The sequence below is a fragment of the Ascaphus truei genome, chromosome 3 (assembly GCF_040206685.1).
Source record: "Ascaphus truei isolate aAscTru1 chromosome 3, aAscTru1.hap1, whole genome shotgun sequence".
In the NCBI taxonomy this organism is placed as follows: Eukaryota; Metazoa; Chordata; class Amphibia; order Anura; family Ascaphidae; genus Ascaphus; species Ascaphus truei.
In genome coordinates this window covers 104,391,991-104,414,294 of record NC_134485.1, presented here as the reverse complement: position 1 = coordinate 104,414,294, position 22,304 = coordinate 104,391,991, and the positions used below count along the sequence as shown (strand labels likewise).

The following is a 22,304-nucleotide window of genomic DNA, read 5'->3' as shown; positions in this document are numbered from 1 at the left end:
CACATTGGTTGTGCAACAGTGAAAATACGCATGCATTATGTCTTGAAGACATCACCAAGGCTGTCATATTTAAGTATAGAAGTCATTTTATGTAGTCTGAAAGCCAAATCTTCCAGAGGATTTAGTAAGGTTTATGATTAGATGGAAATGCATAAAAGACAATTACCTTTAAATACGTCAAAGAGGGACAGGTGCCTTAAATGTTTTATTATTATGGAACTAAAAAGGATTCTTCCATAACAAGGAGTTTACTATATACAAAACTGTGTATAACTGGTATTCCCTCTATGGAAAAGGGTATCTAATTACTTACCATGGCGCAAAATAATGAATAAAATGTATTTCTGAAGTTAAAAAAGATGCAATTTCAGGTATTTTTTCAAATTATCCTTAAAGCAGCAGTTTTCCCTAATGCCTCATTTTTTGACAGGATTGGGACCAGGGGATCCTTCAGAGCGAAATCGTACTATTTTCAGGTCTGGGAATCCCTGGGTTCCTGAGATACTTACCACTGAAGTTACCAGTATTACATTCAAATTTTTAACAGGGATTTAAATTGTTGTCCAATAGAAAGAAGCAAGCGACGATGTTGCAGCTTCCTACTGGCATCCATTTTGTTTTTCCTGGAGGGCGATTTAAACCCAGTAACTTTCCAAATAAGTATCTTGGGAAATTGGAGGTTCATGGGCTGAAAATAGTGCGGATCAGCCCATGAGAGACCACTCCAGGATACCATCAATAAAAAATATCATTCCGTTACAAGATGGAAAGAAATGTATTATCACCTCCTTCAATCAAAACGACCCAGATTTAGCCCAACATTAAACAAACAAACATGCACAGCACAAGTTTCCTAGTTAACCAACCTTGGTCAGATCCACACCAGTGAGAGCTTGGACTGAAGCTGGAATCTCAGCAAGTAAACGATTTAGTTCACCCGTTATTTTGCTGTTGTCCCCACTGATGATAAGAATTTCCTCCACTTTGGCCAGAGGAGCAGACACCTTTGCAGCAATCTGAATTGAATACAAGTGCAAGGTGGTCACAGAAGAAAAAGCACTCGGCATCAAAGCAATGGGATAGCACCCCAGTTGGTTTATGGGTTATGTGGCAGGCCGTTTTCATTCTATGTTTGTAAAGTTGTTTTGAATATGGATGTTCTAAGGCTGTGATTCCCAAAAGGTGTGTGGGGGACGGGGTGGGAGGGGGTTTGCCAACACTTAGGGGTTTGTGAGGTGTCCCCACGAGGTTCGCCCCAAAAATAAAATGTCATGGCGAATCACAGGCAGTATAGCAGGTTCCTGAGCACTTAGTAAGGCCCTCAACTGCACCTTAGTGTGTGTGGTGGTATAGTTGTCAACTATAGGAGCTTCCAAAGTCACCCAAACAATGCTTTCCATGCACAGTGGCAAGGCATTGTGGGGGAGCGACTCTGGAAGCTCAAGCAGTATGTGACAGCTATACCACCAATGTCTTCTTACACTGAGGTGCAGCTGGGAGCATTGTTATGTGTTTTCCCCATAAACCGAGGACACTAAACTGCCTAGGATTGTAAGCAATATTCTGATTAGGCAATAAGATTTATTCATTAGAGGTTCGCAGAACAAATATTTCCTAGCAGAGGGTGCACAAAGTAAAAAAAAAGTCTGGGAACCACTGTTCTAAGGAGTAGCATTGCCTTGCCATAGTGGCACACAGTCCGAAGTGGGGGAAACAGGATATCAGGAGCCCTTTGTGACCTTGAGAAGGCGATTAGGTCAGAAAATTAATCTTCTTTCTCTTTGCCAAGGCAAATTATTAATCAGTTATAAAATATATTTATATGCAGCTCATAAGAAATTCATCTGCTCTATGCCATCATTGAAAGTTCATCCAAGGTTGCAGATCTGAATTAGTATCTAAATGTTTACGCATGCGTGTCATGGATACAGGTTGGATTAGTGTGCCATTGTCAAGTCTTAAATGCACCAAGTGATAAATGACTTGTCCTTTGCTAGAGGGAGGCCCATGTTACTGCCAAAAGCGTGGTAAGCAGAGGGTGGCGAGGAAAGACACCAAAAATTGGTTACCTGGGGCAGACACTCCAAAACAAGCGCCATTTTAGCTGCATCTCCATACTGTTGATAGGCCCCTGCCTTCAGCTTCATTTTCTCTGCTTCTGCTTTGCCAATTGCTTCGATAACAGAAGCTTCTGCCTCTCCCACTTTACGAATCTTTTCAGCCTCAGCTCGAGCAATGAGCACCTGCTTCACCCTAAAGGGGGGAGAAAAAAAAAATACAAAATAAGCCAAATTGATTTTAAAAGCAGACAAAAGGATTTCCCAACAAACGATCTTCATTACACAGTATAACACCGCCTTCTCTTTCCAAAGATTTGGTCAATAATAGAAGAGTGGAATGCATATAAAACAAACACTCCCTATACAAGAACAGGAGGGAGTAACACTATTTAGGAAAAAACAACAACAACTCTGTTTTAATGTTGGGCTGGGTCCTGTATTTCACCGTGTACCTGGTACCCGGGGAAAATGGGCAATTTCACCAGGCCGGGTACATACACTTACCTGCAGGGTGAGGAAGACCGCTGTGGAGGGTGAGCAAGACCGCGGCAACATCGTGGGAGCCACAGCAGACGTTCTGGTGGCGGTGTCAGCAGCCGAAGTGCGGGAGCAGCAGGAACAGAGCAAATAGCTGTTGTTGGTGGGAGCCGGGGAACTATGTTACTGGAGCAGGAGCTTTCCTATTGGACAGGCGGGGAGGAGCCGGCTGTCCATTAGGAACGCTCCTGCTCAGTCACATGGTTCCCCGGCTCCCACCAGCAACAACTGTTTGCTCTGGTCCTGCTGCTCCCCCCTGCTGAACACATACTTCGGCTGCTGCCACTGCCACCAGGACGTCTGCTGCTTCTCCCAGATGTCGCCGCGGTCTTCTTCACCTTCCGCCGCCTGCAGCAGGTAAGTTTTGAAGTAATTTCAGCTCCCCTGAAATTACCCAGTGCTGGTTCTGGCCCGGTGCCAGTCCCAGCCCCCTGCTGCCGGGTAATTTCCGGGTAGCTGAAAAAGTGCTGGGTACCGGGAAATGACCCGGTACATCACTACTCTATATTAATTTTATTGGCCCACTGAGAATTTGCTCATGCTGTAAAAGTAGACAAAGGCATGATAAGTTTCCATCACAATAACATTGGTGTTTGATTTTGGTGCTCTGTTATCATAAATCAATTCTAAAATGTCAATGCTGTTTTGGTATAAAGTGATGTTAAACAGAACGTGTGTATCACAAAGTTACCAAGGGAAATTCTTACTTGTCTCCTTCCGCAATCTGCTGCATCCTGTAAGCCTCAGCTTCAGCCGGTCTCCTGACTGTAGCTATAAGCTCCTTGTCCATACGCATAACTTCCTTCTCCTCAATGTCAATTTGCTTCTTGCGCTGAACCACCTCAATCTCGATCTCCTCCAGGCGGATCTTCTGCTGCTCTTCAGCAGCCCGCAGCTCGTAAGCAAGCTGAGACTCTGCTTTCTACATGGAAAGAAACAAAAAACTCAAGCCACGCCCCAAAGAAAAACAGTACAATTATGAAGCATCACATCTTCTAAGCACCAGATGGAAATTAATGTCCGTTCATTTAGTTGTTCCTTGTGCCAAGGAAGCAAAGAACATTTCATAGCCATATTAGTCCCGTGCAAAACATGACCTTTTCCGCATTAGAGAATGTTTGATAAAGAATTCCTTCCCAAGACCTAGTTGAGCGAATAGCAGCAAGATGTTTTATAGGTATATGTAGGGTAGGCACCGTTAAAAATAAAAAACTGGCCTAGGTATTTTCCACAGTAATAAAACGTTAATGATTTGTACTTAGTCTCTTCTGTGATCAGGCGGTTTGCGTCTACAACAAAAATGTTTCTCCTGATCCTTTGCAAGTACGATGTCATAAGGATAACTGAATGTCCCTAAGGAAGGTGACTACATTGATACTTAATGTGCGAATGCCACCTCAAAAGGGGTTGATTCTATATATGCTGAAGCAGCAAATTGGGGAATTTCACCCGAAAGCGGGCCAATGAAGTCAATGGAGAATGTTGGCCGTAAATAGCATGATTGGCCACGTTGGCACACACAGAATGAGCCCCAAAGACCCTAAACATATTTTCTATAGCTGACCAAAATATTGCCTAATCCAGCACTACTGGTGATCAATTTGATTAGTGATCGATGATCAAAATGATCATATAACAAGCAATAAATGTGAATGATAAAGGAAACCAAACCATGTGATCGTTGAATAATCAGGGTGACCGGGTGATGTTTTCTTTAAATGTTTCAATCAGATTTGATTAACAACTTTCCAATAAAATGGTATTACTTCAAGCAAAAGAAAAAAAAACAAGAATTTACACACCCAACACAATCATTTTAACAGGATGGTCAAGAGAAGCTCGATCGTGCTTGTCTAATAGAGCTGCAATGGACACCCTAGGAATACAGAAATGCAGAAATGCATGTGGGCAAAAAAACTCCAGACTCCATCACAAAGTCTACAACCATAAAACATGATCAAAAAGAGGAACTTCGAGTGAGTTCACGCAACAAGAATAAAAAGGAACTTCCAGCGCATTCATAAAGTGGATGTTCACAATTGTGAATAAACGTCTCTTATTATGCTTTTGTACCATTTGTCTAGGTACGTAAAGACTAAAGCATTTTTGAATTAGAATAATTGGCGACATGACCAAAGCAGTACACCTTCAACACAGCAGTTTTAGAAATTTCTAGTGCAGTGGGTTTCAACCTCTTTTTGGTTGGGGAACCCCGGAAATCAATTGTGAAATTCTGGGGAACCCCAACCCTCGCCCCTGTCTTTCGTGACACACACACACACACACACACACACACACACACACACACACACACACACACACACACACACACACACACACACACAGAAGCCGGCTCTCGTCTTGATGCTTCCTCTCCTCCTGTCCGCTGGAAGTTGACGGCAGAAGCAGGGAGAGGAAAGAGCAGTGACCGGGCAGCTGCTACTGCCGGGTCACTGCTATGTGGGGTGGCCACCGCATCGCCGGGCCTGGGACAGAGTTGTCCCACCTCTCCCCCCTGGCGGCCGCGAAACCCCGGCTGAAAATCACTGGTCTAGTGGGATGTTTGATACATTAGAACAGCAAATACAATTACCACTTGTGAGCACATTCACAGGTCTCAGACAGGTCTGAAGCCTGCATTTCACCATCATCTCTTTGCATAAAATGCTTCCACTGCAGCTAGGGATTCTGGGTAATGACATGCAAATGAGCAGTGTGTCACCTTTTGCTTCATGTCCATTTTATCATGGACCCCTATAAACTTATGCCTGCTGCATTGCACAGCCTGGGTTAAAGAAGTGCATAACCACTAAACTACTCAGACAGCCGTTTCCACCGTTTGCGTCGGAATATATTAGCTTTGCAATGTGAAGTTGGAAGTGGGTTTCAATGTGCGGTTGATATAGTAGAACAAAATTGTCAGAAATAAGTTTGCATTCTCACCTTAGTGTTTACTTCCTGGCTAAATGCTGCCTTTTGCATTTCAAAGGCACGTTTGGAATCAGCCATTTTAGTGTCGGACAAGTACTTCACGTCAAGCATTTCTCTCTTGCACAGTGCTTCCTGTTGGAAGGAACGGTTTAGTGAGGCAGGTCTGCTTCAAGGATATGATCACTAAAGAAACAGCTCACAACTATACACACAACGTATACCGCCTGTGCAGTATGCATCATATACTTGGTACATTCATGATCTACTTGCATCCCTTACCCTTATGCCAGCATCCCGCTCGGCTTCAGCCACACCAATGTCAGCATCTCTTTGAACCACCGCTGTCTGAGTCTTGCCGAGAGAACTTAGATATTCAACCTTGTCATAAACATCCTGCGTAGAAGAAAAACAAAATTGCCCTGTAAACTATTTTGTGTTATAAAGAGATGTTGCATATTAAGGTGAACTATTTTCCGCATGCATGCCACGGCTCCGTATCGGCTAGCAATGCATCGGTGAGTCTGGCACTGAAACTGGTTACCGAATTATACAAGCAAGTGTGGCTTGCACCATGTAAGGACTCTCACAAGTGTGCCAGTCAAAACAAGTCAACAAGGTTGACTCTAGTCCTCAAAGGCCACTAACAGGTCAGGTTTTCAGGATATACCTGCTTCAGCACAGGTGGCTCAATCAGTGGCTTAGTCAAAGACTGAGCCACCAGTGCTGAAGCAGGGATATCCTGAAAACCTGACCCTTGAGGACTGGAGTTGGCCACCCCTGCAACATCTTTCCCCCAAACCTTACAGTATATGCTTCTCTCTATCCTGGTTCTTATTTGCAGTGTCATACCTTGATGGTAAAGCTTAGGATCTCGATACCCATGCGTCCAACATCCGGAGACGCAACTTCCCGCACCAGCTTGGCAAACTGATCTCTGTCCTGATAGATCTGTTCCACAGTAAGGGTACCTATGTGAGGAAAAACATGAGGCAGGTGCACAACAAAAGTAGACTTTCTATATTAAGTCAACCACACTTTATAGGGCTTGGGTCTAAAAACCAGAGCGCTTCTCTGAAAGGGCTCTTTGCAAAATGTCACTACCTGTGGATTTGCACAGTTCTTCTATGCATATTCTTAAGCCCCACAGCGGAGGAGCAGTTAGCAACAGAAAAGGTGCAAACAATATTGTCAGTCTCTCTGGTACAGCAGAATCCTTTTCAGGTTTGCCTTGTGGAGATGTAGGCCATACAACCACTGGTCCTGAGCGGCTATGTATACAGTGGAGCATTTGTGGCACAAGCGATTGAGCATAAGCCCAGCAAAACGGAAGTGAAAGTGCTGCCTCGTGTGTTTGTGACATGGACATGTTGAAATAGCTTTCATGTTTCCACAGATTTCAGTATTCAACAAATGAACAGCAATAACTGCACATATTGGCTCACCAGAAATTAGCCGGTGACAATCAAAGGCTTGTATCGGTATGCTATTGTTGGTCCAATAAAAGGCATCACACTAATTATTTCATGTGAAATAAAAAAAATAAACAGAAATTAGAGCCGATTATGGCTAATCACTTTTGTCAATTAAACTTCACAAAAAGGAGTGGGATCAATGAAAGAGAAAGAGGGAGAGTGCGATCCGCGAGAGAGAGGGAGAGTGCGATCAGCGAGAGAGAGGGAGAGTGCGATCAGCGAGAGAGAGGGAGAGTGCGATCAGCGAGAGAGAGGGAGAGTGCGATCAGCGAGAGAGAGGGAGAGTGCGATCAGCGAGAGAGCGATCAGGGAAAGAGCGATCAGGGAGAGTGCGATCAGGGAGAGAGGGAGAGTGCGATCAGCGAAAGAGGGAGAGAGCGATAAGCGAGAGAGCGAGAGAGAGAGCAATCAGCGAAAGAGGGAGAGAGCGATCAGCGAGAGAGAGCAATCAGCGAGAGAGCGAGAGAGAGAGCAATCAGCGAGAGAGCGAGAGAGAGAGCAATCAGCGAGAGAGCGAGAGAGAGAGCAATCAGCGAGAGAGCGAGAGAGAGAGCAATCAGCGAGAGAGAGCAATCAGCGAGAGCGAGAGAGAGCAATCAGCGAGAGCGAGAGAGAGCAATCAGCGAGAGCGAGAGAGAGCAATCAGCGAGAGCGAGAGAGAGCAATCAGCGAGAGCGAGAGAGAGCAATCAGCGAGAGCGAGAGAGAGCAATCAGCGAGAGCGAGAGAGAGCAATCAGCGAGAGCGAGAGAGAGCAATCAGCGAGAGAGAGCAATCAGCGAGAGCGAGCGAGAGCGAGCAATCAGCGAGAGCGAGAGAGAGAGCAATCAGCGAGAGCGAGAGAGAGCAATCAGCGAGAGCGAGAGAGAGAGCAATCAGCGAGAGCGAGAGAGAGCAATCAGTGAGAGAGCGAGAGAGAGCGATCAGTGAGAGAGCGAGAGAGAGCGATCAGTGAGAGAGCGAGAGAGAGCGATCAGTGAGAGAGCGAGAGAGAGCGATCAGTGAGAGAGCGAGAGAGAGCGATCAGTGAGAGAGCGAGAGAGAGCGATCAGTGAGAGAGCGAGAGAGAGCGATCAGTGAGAGAGCGAGAGAGAGCGATCAGTGAGAGAGCGAGAGAGAGCGATCAGTGAGAGAGCGATCAGTGAGAGAGCGAGAGAGAGAGAGCGATCAGTGAGAGAGCGATCAGGGAGAGAGCGATCAGGGAGAGAGCGATCAGTGAGGAGTGCGATCAGTGAGGAGTGCGATCAGTGAGAGTGAGGAGTGCGATCAGTGAGAGTGAGGAGTGCGATCAGTGAGAGTGAGGAGTGCGATCAGTGAGAGTGAGGAGTGCGATCAGTGAGGAGTGCGATCAGTGAGGATCAGTGAGGAGTGCGATCAGTGAGGATCAGTGAGGAGTGCGATCAGTGAGGATCAGTGAGGAGTGCGATCAGTGAGGAGTGCGATCTTTGAGGAGTGCGAGGAGTGCGATCAGTGAGGAGTGCGATCAGTGAGGAGTGCGATCAGTGAGGAGTGCGATCAGTGAGGAGTGCGATCAGTGAGGAGTGCGATCAGTGAGGAGTGCGATCAGTGAGGAGTGCGATCAGTGAGGAGTGCGATCAGTGAGGAGTGCGATCAGTGAGGAGTGCGAGGAGTGCGATCAGTGAGGAGTGCGATCAGTGAGGAGTGCGATCAGTGAGGAGTGCGATCAGTGAGGAGTGCGATCAGTGAGGAGTGCGATCAGTGAGGAGTGCGATCAGTGAGGAGTGCGATCAGTGAGGAGTGCGATCAGTGAGGAGTGCGATCAGTGAGGAGTGCGATCAGTGAGAGTGAGGAGTGCGATCAGTGAGGAGTGCGATCAGTGAGGAGTGCGATCAGTGAGGAATTTCGATCAGTGAGAGTGAGGAGTGCGATCAGTGAGAGTGCGATCAGTGAGGAGTGCGATCAGTGAGGAGTGCGATCAGTGAGGAGTGCGATCAGTGAGAGTGAGGAGTGCGATCAGTGAGGATCAGTGAGGAGTGCGATCAGTGAGGAGTGCGATCAGTGAGGAATTTCGATCAGTGAGAGTGAGGAGTGCGATCAGTGAGAGTGCGATCAGTGAGGAGTGCGATCAGTGAGGAGTGCGATCAGTGAGGAGTGCGATCAGTGAGGAGTGCGATCAGTGAGAGTGAGGAGTGCGATCAGTGAGGAGTGCGATCAGTGAGAGTGAGGAGTGCGATCAGTGAGAGAGCGAGAGTGCAATCAGGGAAAGAGCGATCAGTGAGAGGGAGAGTGCAATCAGTGAGTGTCAAAGCTACACACTGAGACACACAGAGCCACTGACGGGGGTGTGGGTTATGGAATCAATATATACGTAGGCAATAAAATTCACATCGTGGAAGGTATAACTAAACTTAAAGCAGCAATCCCCACAGACGTCTATCTGACGCATGTCCTTAACATATATGTTATTAGCTTTAAAAATCAGGATTACCATGGTTGCATTGAGACTGCACTGCGCTCTGGGGAAGAGCTATTTTAACCTCCCTGACATTTAATATTTCAAAACACTTCTATCTCCCAGAGATTAAAAAAATAAAAACTGCGTTGGAAACCGCAGGAAGAAATCTCTCAAAGTAAATAACGCAATCAACAAGGATTTCTGCTTTACAGCGCAACAAAGTCACTGCCAGGAACACATTTCTACGCAACACTGTCACTAGGAGGGTTTACAGAGAGAAAAGGGTGCAAGGGGCACACTGATACTGCTCTATATGTGTAAGGTTTTCAAAAGCTGCAGTTTCAGGTGGATATGAAGGCGAGTCATATACCAAGAATAGATCGCAGATGACCCTCCAGGGTCTGTAGGACCACATTCTTAATTTCTTGTACGTTCTTCCCCAAAAACTGCTCACATGCCACAGCCAGGAGCTCCTTCTCCGTCATGATTTTTACCTGCAGACAAAAAGACATATTTGGTATAAAAGGTTCAAGAGGTATCCAAGGCTACCAAATTCCTCTGCGGCAAAACCGGGACATTTTTAGACTAAAGCAGTGACGGGAGGTGCAGGAGAGCTGTTCGTGTCTGAATTGTCAATAACTGCTGAGCACATGACCAGAATGCTTTACACACCGCCTAACATTGCATAGCTCAATGAAAAATGACAATACAGCCAGCTGCAGAGAGCGCCTCTGCACCTTCCATGCAGGAGGGGATGCCTTCCCGGTCCTGATCAATTTGTGAAAACATGGACATTTTGAGAAATTGATCAGGGCACCACCGGGACAGGCATTCCAAAAAGCCGGCAATGTCCCAGCCAACCTTAGACGTTTTGGTAGCCTTTCAGATACCCATCAGCAGCAACAGCAGCTCAAACTATAATATCACACTACTGATGCCAAGTGCTTTACTGTTTAGAACTACAACTCCTGTCACCGAAACACACGTGTAAATTAGTTCAACATATACCTCGAAAGAAGGGAAAGACATGGATAAGCACACATTCATCTCGGAACATTGATCAGAAGATTATTTAAAAAAAAAAAAAAAAAATAGAACTCAATATTATGATATACTTCCAAAATATCAGACTTCCCATGAAATGGAACACTAGAAACGTTTCATTTCAAGACCAGTTTGCAATTGGCAATACTGATATAACACCAGAGATGCTGCCCCCATCCCAAAGAACTGAAAGTCAAACAGTTCTAAAACCTTTGGTAAGTTACTAACTGTTTATTCAGAGTTAGAAATGGGAAGCTGCTATAATGATTTGAAATGCAAATAATGGACACTTAGCCAAGCATTCAATTTCAGTTCCCAGTGTGGGATTTTCCATGAATAGCTTAATTTCCGAGTGCTCAATTGTAATTTGGGGACGATGACAAGTACTTTATTTCTCCACTCCAGCGGTTGCCATGCAAACCAGGATAACACAGGAAATATGATTACATGAGCATGTCCAATGTTTGATTGTACAAGACTTTGCAATTCATCTTGGATAACAGTGAATATATAGGTATATATTTCTTACTGTTACTTATCTTTCTCCGAGTCCTTCCATGACTGTACACGATGGGGTTTTTGCCCCTACTCCTGCGTGATAGCACCGCTTTGCAAAAGCATTTAAAAAGGCTCCTCCCACCTGAGATCCCCAGTCATATGTTTAGCCAAGTTGAAAAGGCTTTCCTCAAACGCTATTACATCATAGAGCACAAATGCTGGCTTCAAAACAGAATTCTTCGGGACGAGAAAAACTGGTGTAGTCACGGAAGGATAAATAACGGTAAGAAATGTATACCTTTCATTCGTCCTCCATGACAGTACACATGGTGGGGATGTACAAAAACAATCCAAATTAAGAATGGGGAGTCTGGAATGATCGCTTGCAAAACCGTTCTTCCATTCTAGCCTCAGAGGCGGACATCGAACTTAATAAAGTCTAATGAACGTATTCTGTGAAGACCATATAGCAGTCTTGGATATGTCCTCTGATGAGGCAAGGGCCTTATTGGCCCATGAAGTAACTATGGCAATAGTAGACTGGCCGTAAATCAACAATGGACAATCCAGGTGATTAAGTTTATAGAATGAAAAGAAAAAATTGCCATGCGCTCCAGGGTATAGGAAAAATATATATATAAAACGTGGGGTCCCACAATTGGAGAAGGGGCTCAAATGGAGGGAGTAAGCACTGAATATCCACAGAGTCCAAACCAAGGAGGTGGGGTGGGGAAGAAAAACAATTAAAGTCCTCTAATCCCGTCTATTCGACTAAGTTTATAGGCCTCTTGGGTACAGCGATGGAAGAGAGAGGCAAGCTTCTTCTGTTACCGGAGAACAGTACAAACAAAAAGCCTGAACGCCTATAAATCTGATATTTAACAATGTAATAAGAAGGTTATAACCACATCTAAGCAATGCAAATGCTCCTCTTTTTTTTTTACCCGTGGAATTTGGACAAACCCAAGGGACAACTATATCCTGGTTCATATGGTAGGTCGAGACGAAACCGAGATACAGGTCGCATAATTATTTTAACCTGGTGAACCATAAAATAAGGTGTCTTATATAAATAAGGCCAGCAACTCTCCAATTCTTCTGGCTGAAGTAAAAGCTGTAAGGAATACTGCTTCTGAAAGCTGAAGTAATGGGTCAAAAGGAGTGGAAGATAATGCCTCCAAAACAATGTTTAAGCCCAAAGCAGGCACCAGGGCCAAGTCGAGGTCGGAGTTTCTCTACTGCTGAGGAAACTAAAAAAGTCTTTGTCATTAGCTGAAGAGGTATTGAAGAAAACCCCTAAGTTTGTAACTTGGACTTTAAGAGAATTACGACTAAGGCTTTTGTCATATCCACTCTGTAAAAATCTAAGCCTTGTAACGCACAAATATTGGAAACAAACGTTCCGTATCCAATGGTATATTTTGGACATTGATCGCTTTCTAGCGCAGAGCATAGTTTGAACTACTGCCTGACAATGCCTTGTTTTTTTAAATTCCGCCTCACAATTTACATGCCGACAAGGCAAGAAATGCTGGATTTGGATGCCTTATTGGACACGGTGTGAGGTGATCCCTGGAAATTACCTCCCCTACAGAACTTCTATGTACATTATTAGTAGGTCTGCGAACCATGGTATTCTTGGCCAGAATGGGGCAATAATGGTAGCTTCTACCTTCTCTCGTCTGATTTTTGTCAGAACACTCTGAATTATGGACAGAGGAGGGAAAACATATACTAGTGGGAAGTTCCACTATATTGACGTTGCTTCAGGAAAAGGTTGCTTTTTGATCGAGAACAAGAGACCTGGAGTTTTGCATTTTCTCTTGTTCCATAGGGTCTATTACTGGGATCCCCCAACTGGAGGTCACTTGATTGAACACCTCTGGCTTCAGAGACAACACCTTAGGGAGGATCTTGTGAAGACTTAAGAAATCCACAGAGATATTTGATTTCTCTTGTGAGGAATATTATTTTCTGTCCAAGAAAGTATCGTTGAAACTTCTTTCAATGACTGGGAACATGGCCCATGCCGCGTTGCCAAGGCGACGCGTCACAGAGCGCCTGAATCCCGGTAAGTATAGCGTTGCAAGGGCCTCACGCGATCCCCCGGCATTAAATTAAATGCTGTGGGGAAGAGCACGGGCCCCTGCAATGGCCTGCGCCCCTCCCCCCCCCCCAAGCAAAATCTCATGCCCCCCAGTTTGCACACCGCTGGTCTAGAGAAGAATGAAGATGGAGCCGTAGCTAGCCCAAAGGGAAGTCCAACAAACTGGTAGAGTTTTTTTTCCCACACAAAATCTTAAGTACTTTTGATGGGACACTCTTATAGGGATATGCAGATATCATAACATCGATAGATTTAAAGGATGCATATCTCCGGCTTAAAAGCATTGAATATGGAGTTTATGGATTCTATATTGAAGGAGTTGACCCTTAAAAACGGATTGACGAATTTTAAATCTATTGAAGCATGAACCTTGGGCATCGTAAAAAGATTACAATACATTTCCTTCCCTTCCTGGCCCCGAGGAACCATCTGAATAACTCCTTGCTGACAACTTGTGAACTGCTTCCAACATGGCTAGCTTTTTTTGTCCTGCCGTTTGGTAAATGTTGAGACAAGAAAAATGGTTCTTTTGAGGAACCTTGTTAAATTCTAAGGCAAAGCCGTTTTTGACAATCTACAATACCATGTATCCATTGTGATATAAGTCCAGTCACCTCTAAAGAACGATAGCCTTCCCCCTACTTTAGAAGACTTCTGGGACTGGACCTGCTGATTTTCAATAAGCGTTTTTTTTTAGTTTTTTTAAGGAAAGTATTGGCTGTTGCCGGGTTTGTTCCTTCCCCCAGTATGTAATGATTGACCAGGTTGAAAACTATGCTTGGGGTATGTTCTACTAGGTCTGTAAGCTCTGGAAACCCAAGATGAGTGTCTGTCCGGATAAGGACCTTGAAGTTTGACGTCTCCAGATTCTTTGCCTGTTCACACTAGTTTGCAGCTGTTCTATCTGGGGCATCTATAATTTTATAGTATGGGCCATGCATGCCATGGATACCATGGGCTTCAAAGCTGTTGCAATAGTAGAATACGGTCTCTAGAGTGCACACCATATTTTTCCATCGACGGGATTCTGGAAGGACCCATCCTCAAAAGGAATAGTGGTTCGCCTTGTAATTCTGGCCACATTTGAATTCACCTTGAGAGAACTCTCTCAGCGTTTGGTATCCTGATCAGGAGGAATGCATCTTTTCAAAACACTTTGTGAAACCTCTTGTCCACATGTAACAACTCATGATATCCCTGCCCACTTGGTATACAGCAAAAACCCTTTGTTTCTTGCGGGCCAAACACAGCCAATCCAGTCTTAAAATCTTGCTCGACATCTTCACTTTCCAAATTGACATTTTCTGTTATCTCCATGCCTTCCTCTTCTGAATAAAATTCTTGCCAGAATAAAAGGTATTTTGAATATCAGAATCCGCCAAAGGATACTTTGATCTCTTATGAGCTGTGGTAGCTTCTAATCTTGCCACCTCAAAGATCTCAGAGACTGAGGATTTGAGCCATGAAAAAAACACTTTCATTTAAGTTGGGGCGTTTCCCTCTAAAATTGCCTTAATGCATGAAGGGCAAAGTTTTTCAGCATAGTGAGTAAGTAATCTTGTTTCGCATAAGACAGCAACTCAATGCTTGGATTTAGTTGCAGCTTTCCCTGGTTTAGTAGACACCTGTTCAGGTGACTCTGATTTCACTCTATGCTCAGGAAAAGTATTAGGCCGTGATTATACCAAAAATCGCATGCGCCTAAAAAACCAACACGAGTGCACATACCAAGCGCGACGTAAGCGCCGCAATGTACTACAAAGCGTTTGTCTCCTCAAGCTATTTGAGATTTTGTTACTCACACACGACTGCCGCGTCACGTGATTTGGATGGCGAATCACAGTGCATCATCAACCAACCAATCTGCCCATGTCTCCCTGAAGTAGCGCTACAAATCTCTTTGGTATGTTCACATGTAGCACGGCGACGTCACTTTGATGACGTCACTGGATCGCTTTGCAGCTCTGCAGTTTTTGGTATAATTAAGGCCTTAGGAGCTGACAGAGATTCTGTGAGTGGCAACAAGGAACAACTGGTTATCATACCTAGAATAAAAAGAAAAAGCATACCTCCATCTTTTTATATGCTCCTATGAGCAGGACATCTGCCTCTAGCGATCGTTTGTCGCTAAAACGAGGTGCGCCGGAGAACCATGGCCATATGGCACAAAAATTTAACTTCCGATTGAACCGGAAATGGCTCTGCCGCTCAACGCAAGATCCGGCAAAGAACTGGCTCAGGAGGATCTATCCTCCTCTAAGGCACTTTGCTTTGGAGAATCAGCCGGTTTGCTGAGAGACACGGCTGTCCAAGGATGCATCAGACCACGAGGATTTTGCCAGTATATGCACCGTAGCAGAGAGATTATACCACAGAGAGGCTGCATTAGACCTCCCCCAAAGCGTTTTGCCTGCATATGCGCCGTAGGAGGGACCAGATCACCGGGAGACTGGCAAGATTCCAATATCTTCTTGTATCTCCCTCTCTGAGAGAGAGGTCTACACACACGTAGGAAAAACACAACTGGGGGATCTCAGTTGAGAGGAGCCTTTTTAAATGCTTTGGCAAAGGCGGTGCTACCACACAGGAGGAGGGGCATACACCCCATTGTGTGTACAGTCATGGGGAACAATAGAGAAAACATGCAATGAAAGAATCTCCTATTGTGATTCAAGAAGCAGTCCATCCCTGTTTTATTTCCCATAGCTAACCATGTGCTTATTAAAGTTGACTTGAAACCCACTAAATTGCTTAAGATGGCAATAACAAGGTGCAATTCCCCAGCTATATTTTACAGTAGGTAGCACAGACTTTCCTGGAATGGGGAACAAATATAATTAACATTTACAAATATAATTAACATTTACAAATGCATTGCAAAGTAGTTTCACAGCCTTCTTTCTTCAATGCAATGTAATGTCAAACCTTGGACATAATGCATTTTAAAATTGGGTTCATATTTCTGTGACAAAGGATGGGCTGCTGCTTTAAGGAAATGCAACAATAAAAGATACATCTGTAATCACACAGAATGGAAAATAAATATATTTTGTTAAACCTTGAAATATATAACATAAAATGCATATATGGTCTGTAACATTAGCCTTTAATTCTGCTTTATTCCCCCCCATTTTTTTGAATGGTTCTTTTTACCATGCATGGACTTCTTGGTTGAATGGAAAATGACATATGATATCATTGCAATACTATGTGATATCCTAGTGACCAATAGCACAGTTCAAATCTGCATTTACCAATTCTAAGGAAGGAAATAAAGTGTTATTAGCCAGATATCATCAACCATTTGAAGTTGGAGAACATAATTTCACATGACCGTCTTACTCTGCAGTTTGTATCACAGTGCATTCTGCTAAAACCGTTTAGTAGCAAATCTCCAATAAATGCATTACATGAGCAGAAAAAGGTAGAGAAAATTACTTCTCTTCAAAAGATGATCTATGAACTAACAGAATAGTGCTTGTAAAAGCACATAAAAGGCAAAGTAGGTGCGCTCAAGTTTTCGGTGATTGATGTTGTGAAAAATCTATCAGACCTGTCGCACTGCACACAAATCCAGCAACAAGCACCAGCGATTAAGTTGAATTTAAATACAATAGGACAGCTTATTCAACACTCATTAAAAGCATTTTGTGTCATATAAAATCAGCACACTATTGTGGACCAAAGATGTATAGAAACCTTTCAACAACTATGAATTGCGGGGGTTGGCTTTATATATTTAAAGTGCCGGTACCTGAAAAACAATAACATACCAGGGTTTCCCTCTCTCTGTATAAAATTAGCCCGACATAAAATGTGACGACACTTTGTACAGACTGCAGACAGAATGAGCTTTCTGCTTGCCTACAAGTAGGTGCATCTCAGGGTTCCACACGCATCAGGTTGGGGAGGTGGACTGACACTTTCTTTTTAGCTGCCTTTATTCAATGCTCCTGTGCTGCTCTTCTGAGGCTCACAGTCAGCACTTGGAGTAATGAACCCCTCTTAAACCACAGGTACAAACTCCTATGTTTCTTCTTGGTCGGTCAATGTTCAGCAGCAGTTTATACTGCACTCCATTTGTAGTCTGGCTAGGAGAGGGCACATTGCATTTTTAAAACACTAGAAACTAATTCTGTTTTATACTGCACTCGCTTGTCTTTAATAGACGTTCCTGCTCTGCCTCATTTAGTACAGAGGTCTACTACCCATATGTTTGCTGAAGGATTATAATATCGTTGCAGGTTAAGATACTTTTGAATACATCAACCAAACCAGGTTGCATAAGAGCTTGTAATACTCTGTCGGGTGCTTCCTTGAAAAGCACCTTAAGTAGGCTTGAGCGGATTTAAAAAGTCAAATTAAATGGCATACAGTATATGTTGAGTCAATAAATGATAGAGCTCTGAGAAGAAAATCCATGTGTCAACATTAACCATGTTTATTAAAAAAAAAAGTGCAGTGCTTTGTTTGTTAGGCAAGTTCAGCATTAGCGTTTGCAGAAAGGGAGAAGTTGAGTAAGCGGTTAGAAAATATATTATTACATGGTGCTCTGTATTGTGTGCATGCTCTTATACCAGCTGTCATTTTGTATCATGGAGCAGCTCTAACTTTGCCAGTTTTTACCAGCAATGGCAGGGGTGCTCAACTCCAGTCCTCAAGACTCCCCGACAGGTCAGGTTTTCAGGATATCCCAGCTTCAGCACAGGTGGTTTGATCTGATTAAGCCACCTGTGCTGAAGCAGGGATATCCTGAAAACCTGACATGTCGGGGAGGGGGGGGTGAGCTTGAGGACTAGAGTTGAGCAGCGCGGAGCTATGGTAATCAACTGAAACCTTTTTCTAGGTCCAAGCAGTGTATTATATATAACGATGTGCTGCTCTTGTCTCGTACGAACATCCAGAGATTACTATAAAGAGCCCGATAAGAAATGACAAAGTACATTCCAGTCACATGTTGGAAAAGATACGAGCGGTGTTCAAATTAAATCTACTTGTGACGTCTCCAAGTTATTAGCAACATTTTCCAACATCCCATTATCAGAAATACAATCAACTCGGTGCTTGGAAGGCACTAGAAAGCATAGCCTGAGATAACCAATGCTCAGAGACTTTGTGGGCAGCGCCTGTCCCTCACATACTCAAATTGTAAACACGTGTGTTGCTATTTACAGCACGGCGTGCAGCGCTCTGGCCAGGTATCCATTACTACATAAAAGTCTTCCCAGGCAAGTGTCCTCGCCTAGCCGCCAGAGGGTCACATTCCTGAGATTAGGATTTGTTCTGGAAAGAAATTGCTGACATTTTCTGCTTGGGTAAATGATTTCTCCCTCACCCATGTCACAAAAACCAGGGAGGGCGGGGGCGGGGGGGAGAAATCAGCTACATTATTAAATGGACAACATAGTATTTAGAAATGATGAGATTCACGTTTGCAGGGCATCGCAGACATACTGAGATGGAAACGGTTATTTCCCAGGTAATGTGTTAAAAACAGTTTGTACAATACAGCAAAACATGCATGTACTTGGAATGGAGCAGAACATTTTGTAAAAATGTTTAAGTAAACGTTATCTTTTATCTTTACTTCTCTCTATTCTAAGGTCTCTCTATTGTGGCGAGTGGCAAAAGTTGGCCAGATAGGTTTGAGCAGCAGCCGTGATGTTGTAGGGACGTTTAATCAACCAATGGTGCTGCGTTAATCTTGTCACAGACCCTTTGGCGCACTGGTAGTGTGTGTTTCAGGAGACTCTGTGCACACAGACGTTGCCGTGCGACCTGCCTTGGCATCAAGTGATTTCCTGCTCCGGGGACATGCATTCCCAAAAGGATGTGCTTTGAGTTACTGTACCTGTGCCACACCTGTGACAGTTAAAGCTACCCCCTCGGCCGTCTCTACGTCCTCGCACCTGGGCTGTAGCGTCATTATCTCTAGGGAAATCCTGCCAAAAAAGGTAAAACATTTGCACATTGCCAGGTTGCACGCATCAGCTTTTCACTTCCTTTCCACCTTCTCCCCCCTTTCCACCAGCAGTCACATTCAGTGCAATGTTCAGCTTCTGTTTGCCCATTGAAAATGGACGTCAAACAAATTAACTTCACCGTATAATTTAGTAGCAGATTTACAAGCAAAACGTTGCCTCAATGTATCATATAAAGCACCAAACGGTGTTTTTAAAAAAAAAATGATTACTATTTTTTTAAACAAATTATTTGCTAGGTTATAGCAACATTGAGAACTCAACCTCCCACCCCCTAAAAAATATTAAGGAAAGTTAAAAAAACAAACAAAATAAACCTTTTTTTGGGGGGCCACTGCGTACTGCTGCTTTAAGGACAGACCTGGAAGTACCCAAACAGATAATGTACATGATGTAAGAGCTTCGAGTCATTGGCAACCGCAAAAAAACAGCTCTTTTAAAGGGTTTTCAGGAACCTATGAATTTGCAAATAAACAAATGTACTTTGATGGTATACAATTTGGGAGTGGCCGACTCCAGTCCTCAAGGGCCACTAACAGGTCAGGTTTTCAGCATATCCCTGTTTCAGCACAGGTGGCTCAATCAGTGGCACAGTCATTGTCTGAGCCATCTGTGCTGAAGCAGGGATATCTATAAAACCGGATCTGTTGGTGGCCCTTGAGGGCTCGAGTTGGCCATCCCTGCAATAGATCATATGCCTTTAAAAGCAAACACGGTCTGATGTGGGTTTGCGAACCACTTGGTTAAAGATTGATCATATTTATAGCAGAGGACGGCTTAGCTTTTAGCATGTACACACATCAAACTACATTGTATACAGCTTCACATTACGGCCAAAGGTGACTGCTGACTGCAACAGTTTTGACAAGGAGGGAAATGTATGGGAAGGAAAGTTGCTGATTTTAAATGAACACTGGGATAAAAATGGTTAAAACGGGTTAGCAAAGAATCCTCTCGCTGCTGCTGCTGCTGCGTACACCAGGACAAAGAGAGAAGAGAGTGAAAATGAAGAACAGTGTTAGGAAGCTGGTAATTTATTACCTGTGCAACCCCCGTTACGAAAAGAGGGACCCCCTCCGATGTCTCAATATTCTCGCAGCGACAGAGGATGGTCATAACCTCCAATGACAGTCTGAGCAGCGTTAAATAAGGGGAGGAGGACAGCAAATACACAAAGCAGTTACCAGAGAGTAAAACAGACACCGATTCCACAGCAGGAAAGAGGAGGGGGAGAAGTGTCATGGTTAAAGCATTCGGTAGGCAGTCATTAGTATTTTAGCAAAAGGAGCAGCCATGCAGTGTGTTTAAACCAAGCGGTGGCCAACTCCAATCCTCAAGGGCCACCAACAGGTCACGTTTTAAAGATAATCCCAGCATCAGCACAGGTGGCTCAATCAATGTCAGCTACCTGTGCTGAAGCAGGGATATCCTTAAAACCTGACCTGTTGGTGGCCCTTGAGGACTGGAGTTGGCCACCGCTTGGTTGAAACTATAGCTTAGAAGTGGGTGTCACAGTGGTTTAGCGCTACACAAGTATGTGGGTTATCTGTACTGTAACTTTCTACCAATGAGAGCAAGATCTTGGGGAAATCACTACTCGATATAACATGGTTCTTTTGACATCCTGCTCTCCCCTTTTCACGCTGTGTGTGCGCTGCCAGAGCCCTTCGGTAACTTTATGTGAAAGGTATCCAACTATAAACATGTACATATTTTACTACATAGACCCGAGAGTTATGAGAGGAGGTTAAAAATGTAAGGATCCAATAAGAGAGGGATTTCGACATGTAGATAAAATAAGACACTCCTCATAATGATTAAATAAAGTGGAGCACGATTGGACACCTGACATCATGTGGGACCTATACAGTTACTTCACGTTTAAACTATAAGCGAGAATCATACATCCATGTTTAACAGTAAGTGCTCAGGAAAGGTAAACGCTACAGGTCCAAGGTGGTTTTGAAATTCCATATAAAACCGCGATTATAGTGGCAGCGATGGCGACGCGAACAACAGACCTCTTCTCTATGAGGCCGCCCATAGAGCGCGCGACCGCGATTCTCAGCCAGACCATTCTGTGTTTGTCGCACGACGGCCGGGTCACGTGCGCGGTTCAGCCAATGACGGGGAACCGCTCGTGCTTTCCCGGCCACGCGACATCGCAATTGAATAGTGGATGTTTTGCACGCCCACTAGAAACGCAGCCTTAAACTTGCACTTCCGCTACAGTGTTCACAATTAAAATCAATGACAAAGCAAAAGAGAAATGTAAACGTTTTTATTGAAGCCATCCAGCAATTAAAGCTGTTGGCTCCTCCAGTTTTCCACTTTGCCCCTAAACACTGTTTTTGTACCTTAGTAAAACTGGGGGGTCGCTTTGAGTTGATGCACATTCTGCAGACACCTGGGAACCCATATGATGTGGTTTTTTGTAACAGAGGCAAACGCTGCCCCCCCCCCCCAACAAAAAACCCCGACAAATAGGACTGCAGGGTCCCCAATAGAAAGTTGTGATGGCATCGGCAGCTTTCCATTGACCGCAGGAGCTAGGCTGACCTGTGGCCATTTTATTTGCCTGGTGGAGAAACAAAGTTATATCTGGAACTGATGGGGTCTCAGAGATTGGGGGGGACACTGAGCATCTCCAATGGATCCCAAAGGTCTGTGAGCGAGTGTGTGTGTGTGTGTGTGTGTATATATATGTGTGTCTGTGTGTGTGCGTATACGCACGCACGCACTATTGGTAAGTATAAAAGTAATTCCTCACAAAAAAAAAAAAAGACAGTAGTCGCTTACATACAAGTTACAATCACGGAGTACCAGTAACCATGTATTGCAAAAGTCTACTTGGGTGGCAAAACACGTTTTGGATAACGGCACGCTCGAGTCCCCCCCGTGTATCTAGACCAGATGTAAAAGCCTCCACGAACAGCCGCGCCCCCACAAGATAGACGCAAAAACCACATGACCGCGATGCCTTCCGTACTGAATGTCCTTTTCCTAGATACACGGTGAGACTCAAATAAAATGGCAGGATATTCTCCTTTAAACACCAGTTTGAAGCAGGGGTTCTCTAGATCTGAACCCCATTCATTTCAGCTGCTGGGATCCCCTGCTTCTGGAGATACTTATCTCCGTAGTAGAAACATGAGATCATACATATTCAAAATTACTAATGACGATTCACAGATCATTTTAATGTTTTGTGGGATTGTGCTGTTTCTTATATGTTCACTGTGTTTATCACGATATCCAA

The 22,304-nt window shown here is 44.2% G+C and overlaps 1 protein-coding gene across 3 annotated transcripts in view; it reads right to left on the bottom strand.

Annotated features, from left to right (window-relative positions):
• The window catches only part of FLOT2 (flotillin 2), a 75,804-nt gene that overhangs the window by 3,295 nt on the left and 50,205 nt on the right, over positions 1-22,304 (bottom strand). The window contains exons 3-10 of one of the 3 annotated variants that reach the window (XM_075589238.1): positions 20,087-20,177; positions 9,786-9,909; positions 6,378-6,496; positions 5,808-5,921; positions 5,541-5,660; positions 3,305-3,519; positions 2,070-2,253; positions 867-1,016 (exon numbers count right to left, since the gene is read on the bottom strand). In XM_075589238.1, coding sequence (XP_075445353.1) covers positions 867-1,016; positions 2,070-2,253; positions 3,305-3,519; positions 5,541-5,660; positions 5,808-5,921; positions 6,378-6,496; positions 9,786-9,909; positions 20,087-20,177 — 1,117 coding nt within the window. Of the gene's footprint in view, positions 1-866; positions 1,017-2,069; positions 2,254-3,304; positions 3,520-5,540; positions 5,661-5,807; positions 5,922-6,377; positions 6,497-9,785; positions 9,910-18,915; positions 19,007-20,086; positions 20,178-22,304 lie in introns of all 3 variants that reach the window. The other 2 variants (XM_075589240.1, XM_075589239.1) reach the window with 2 other exon arrangements.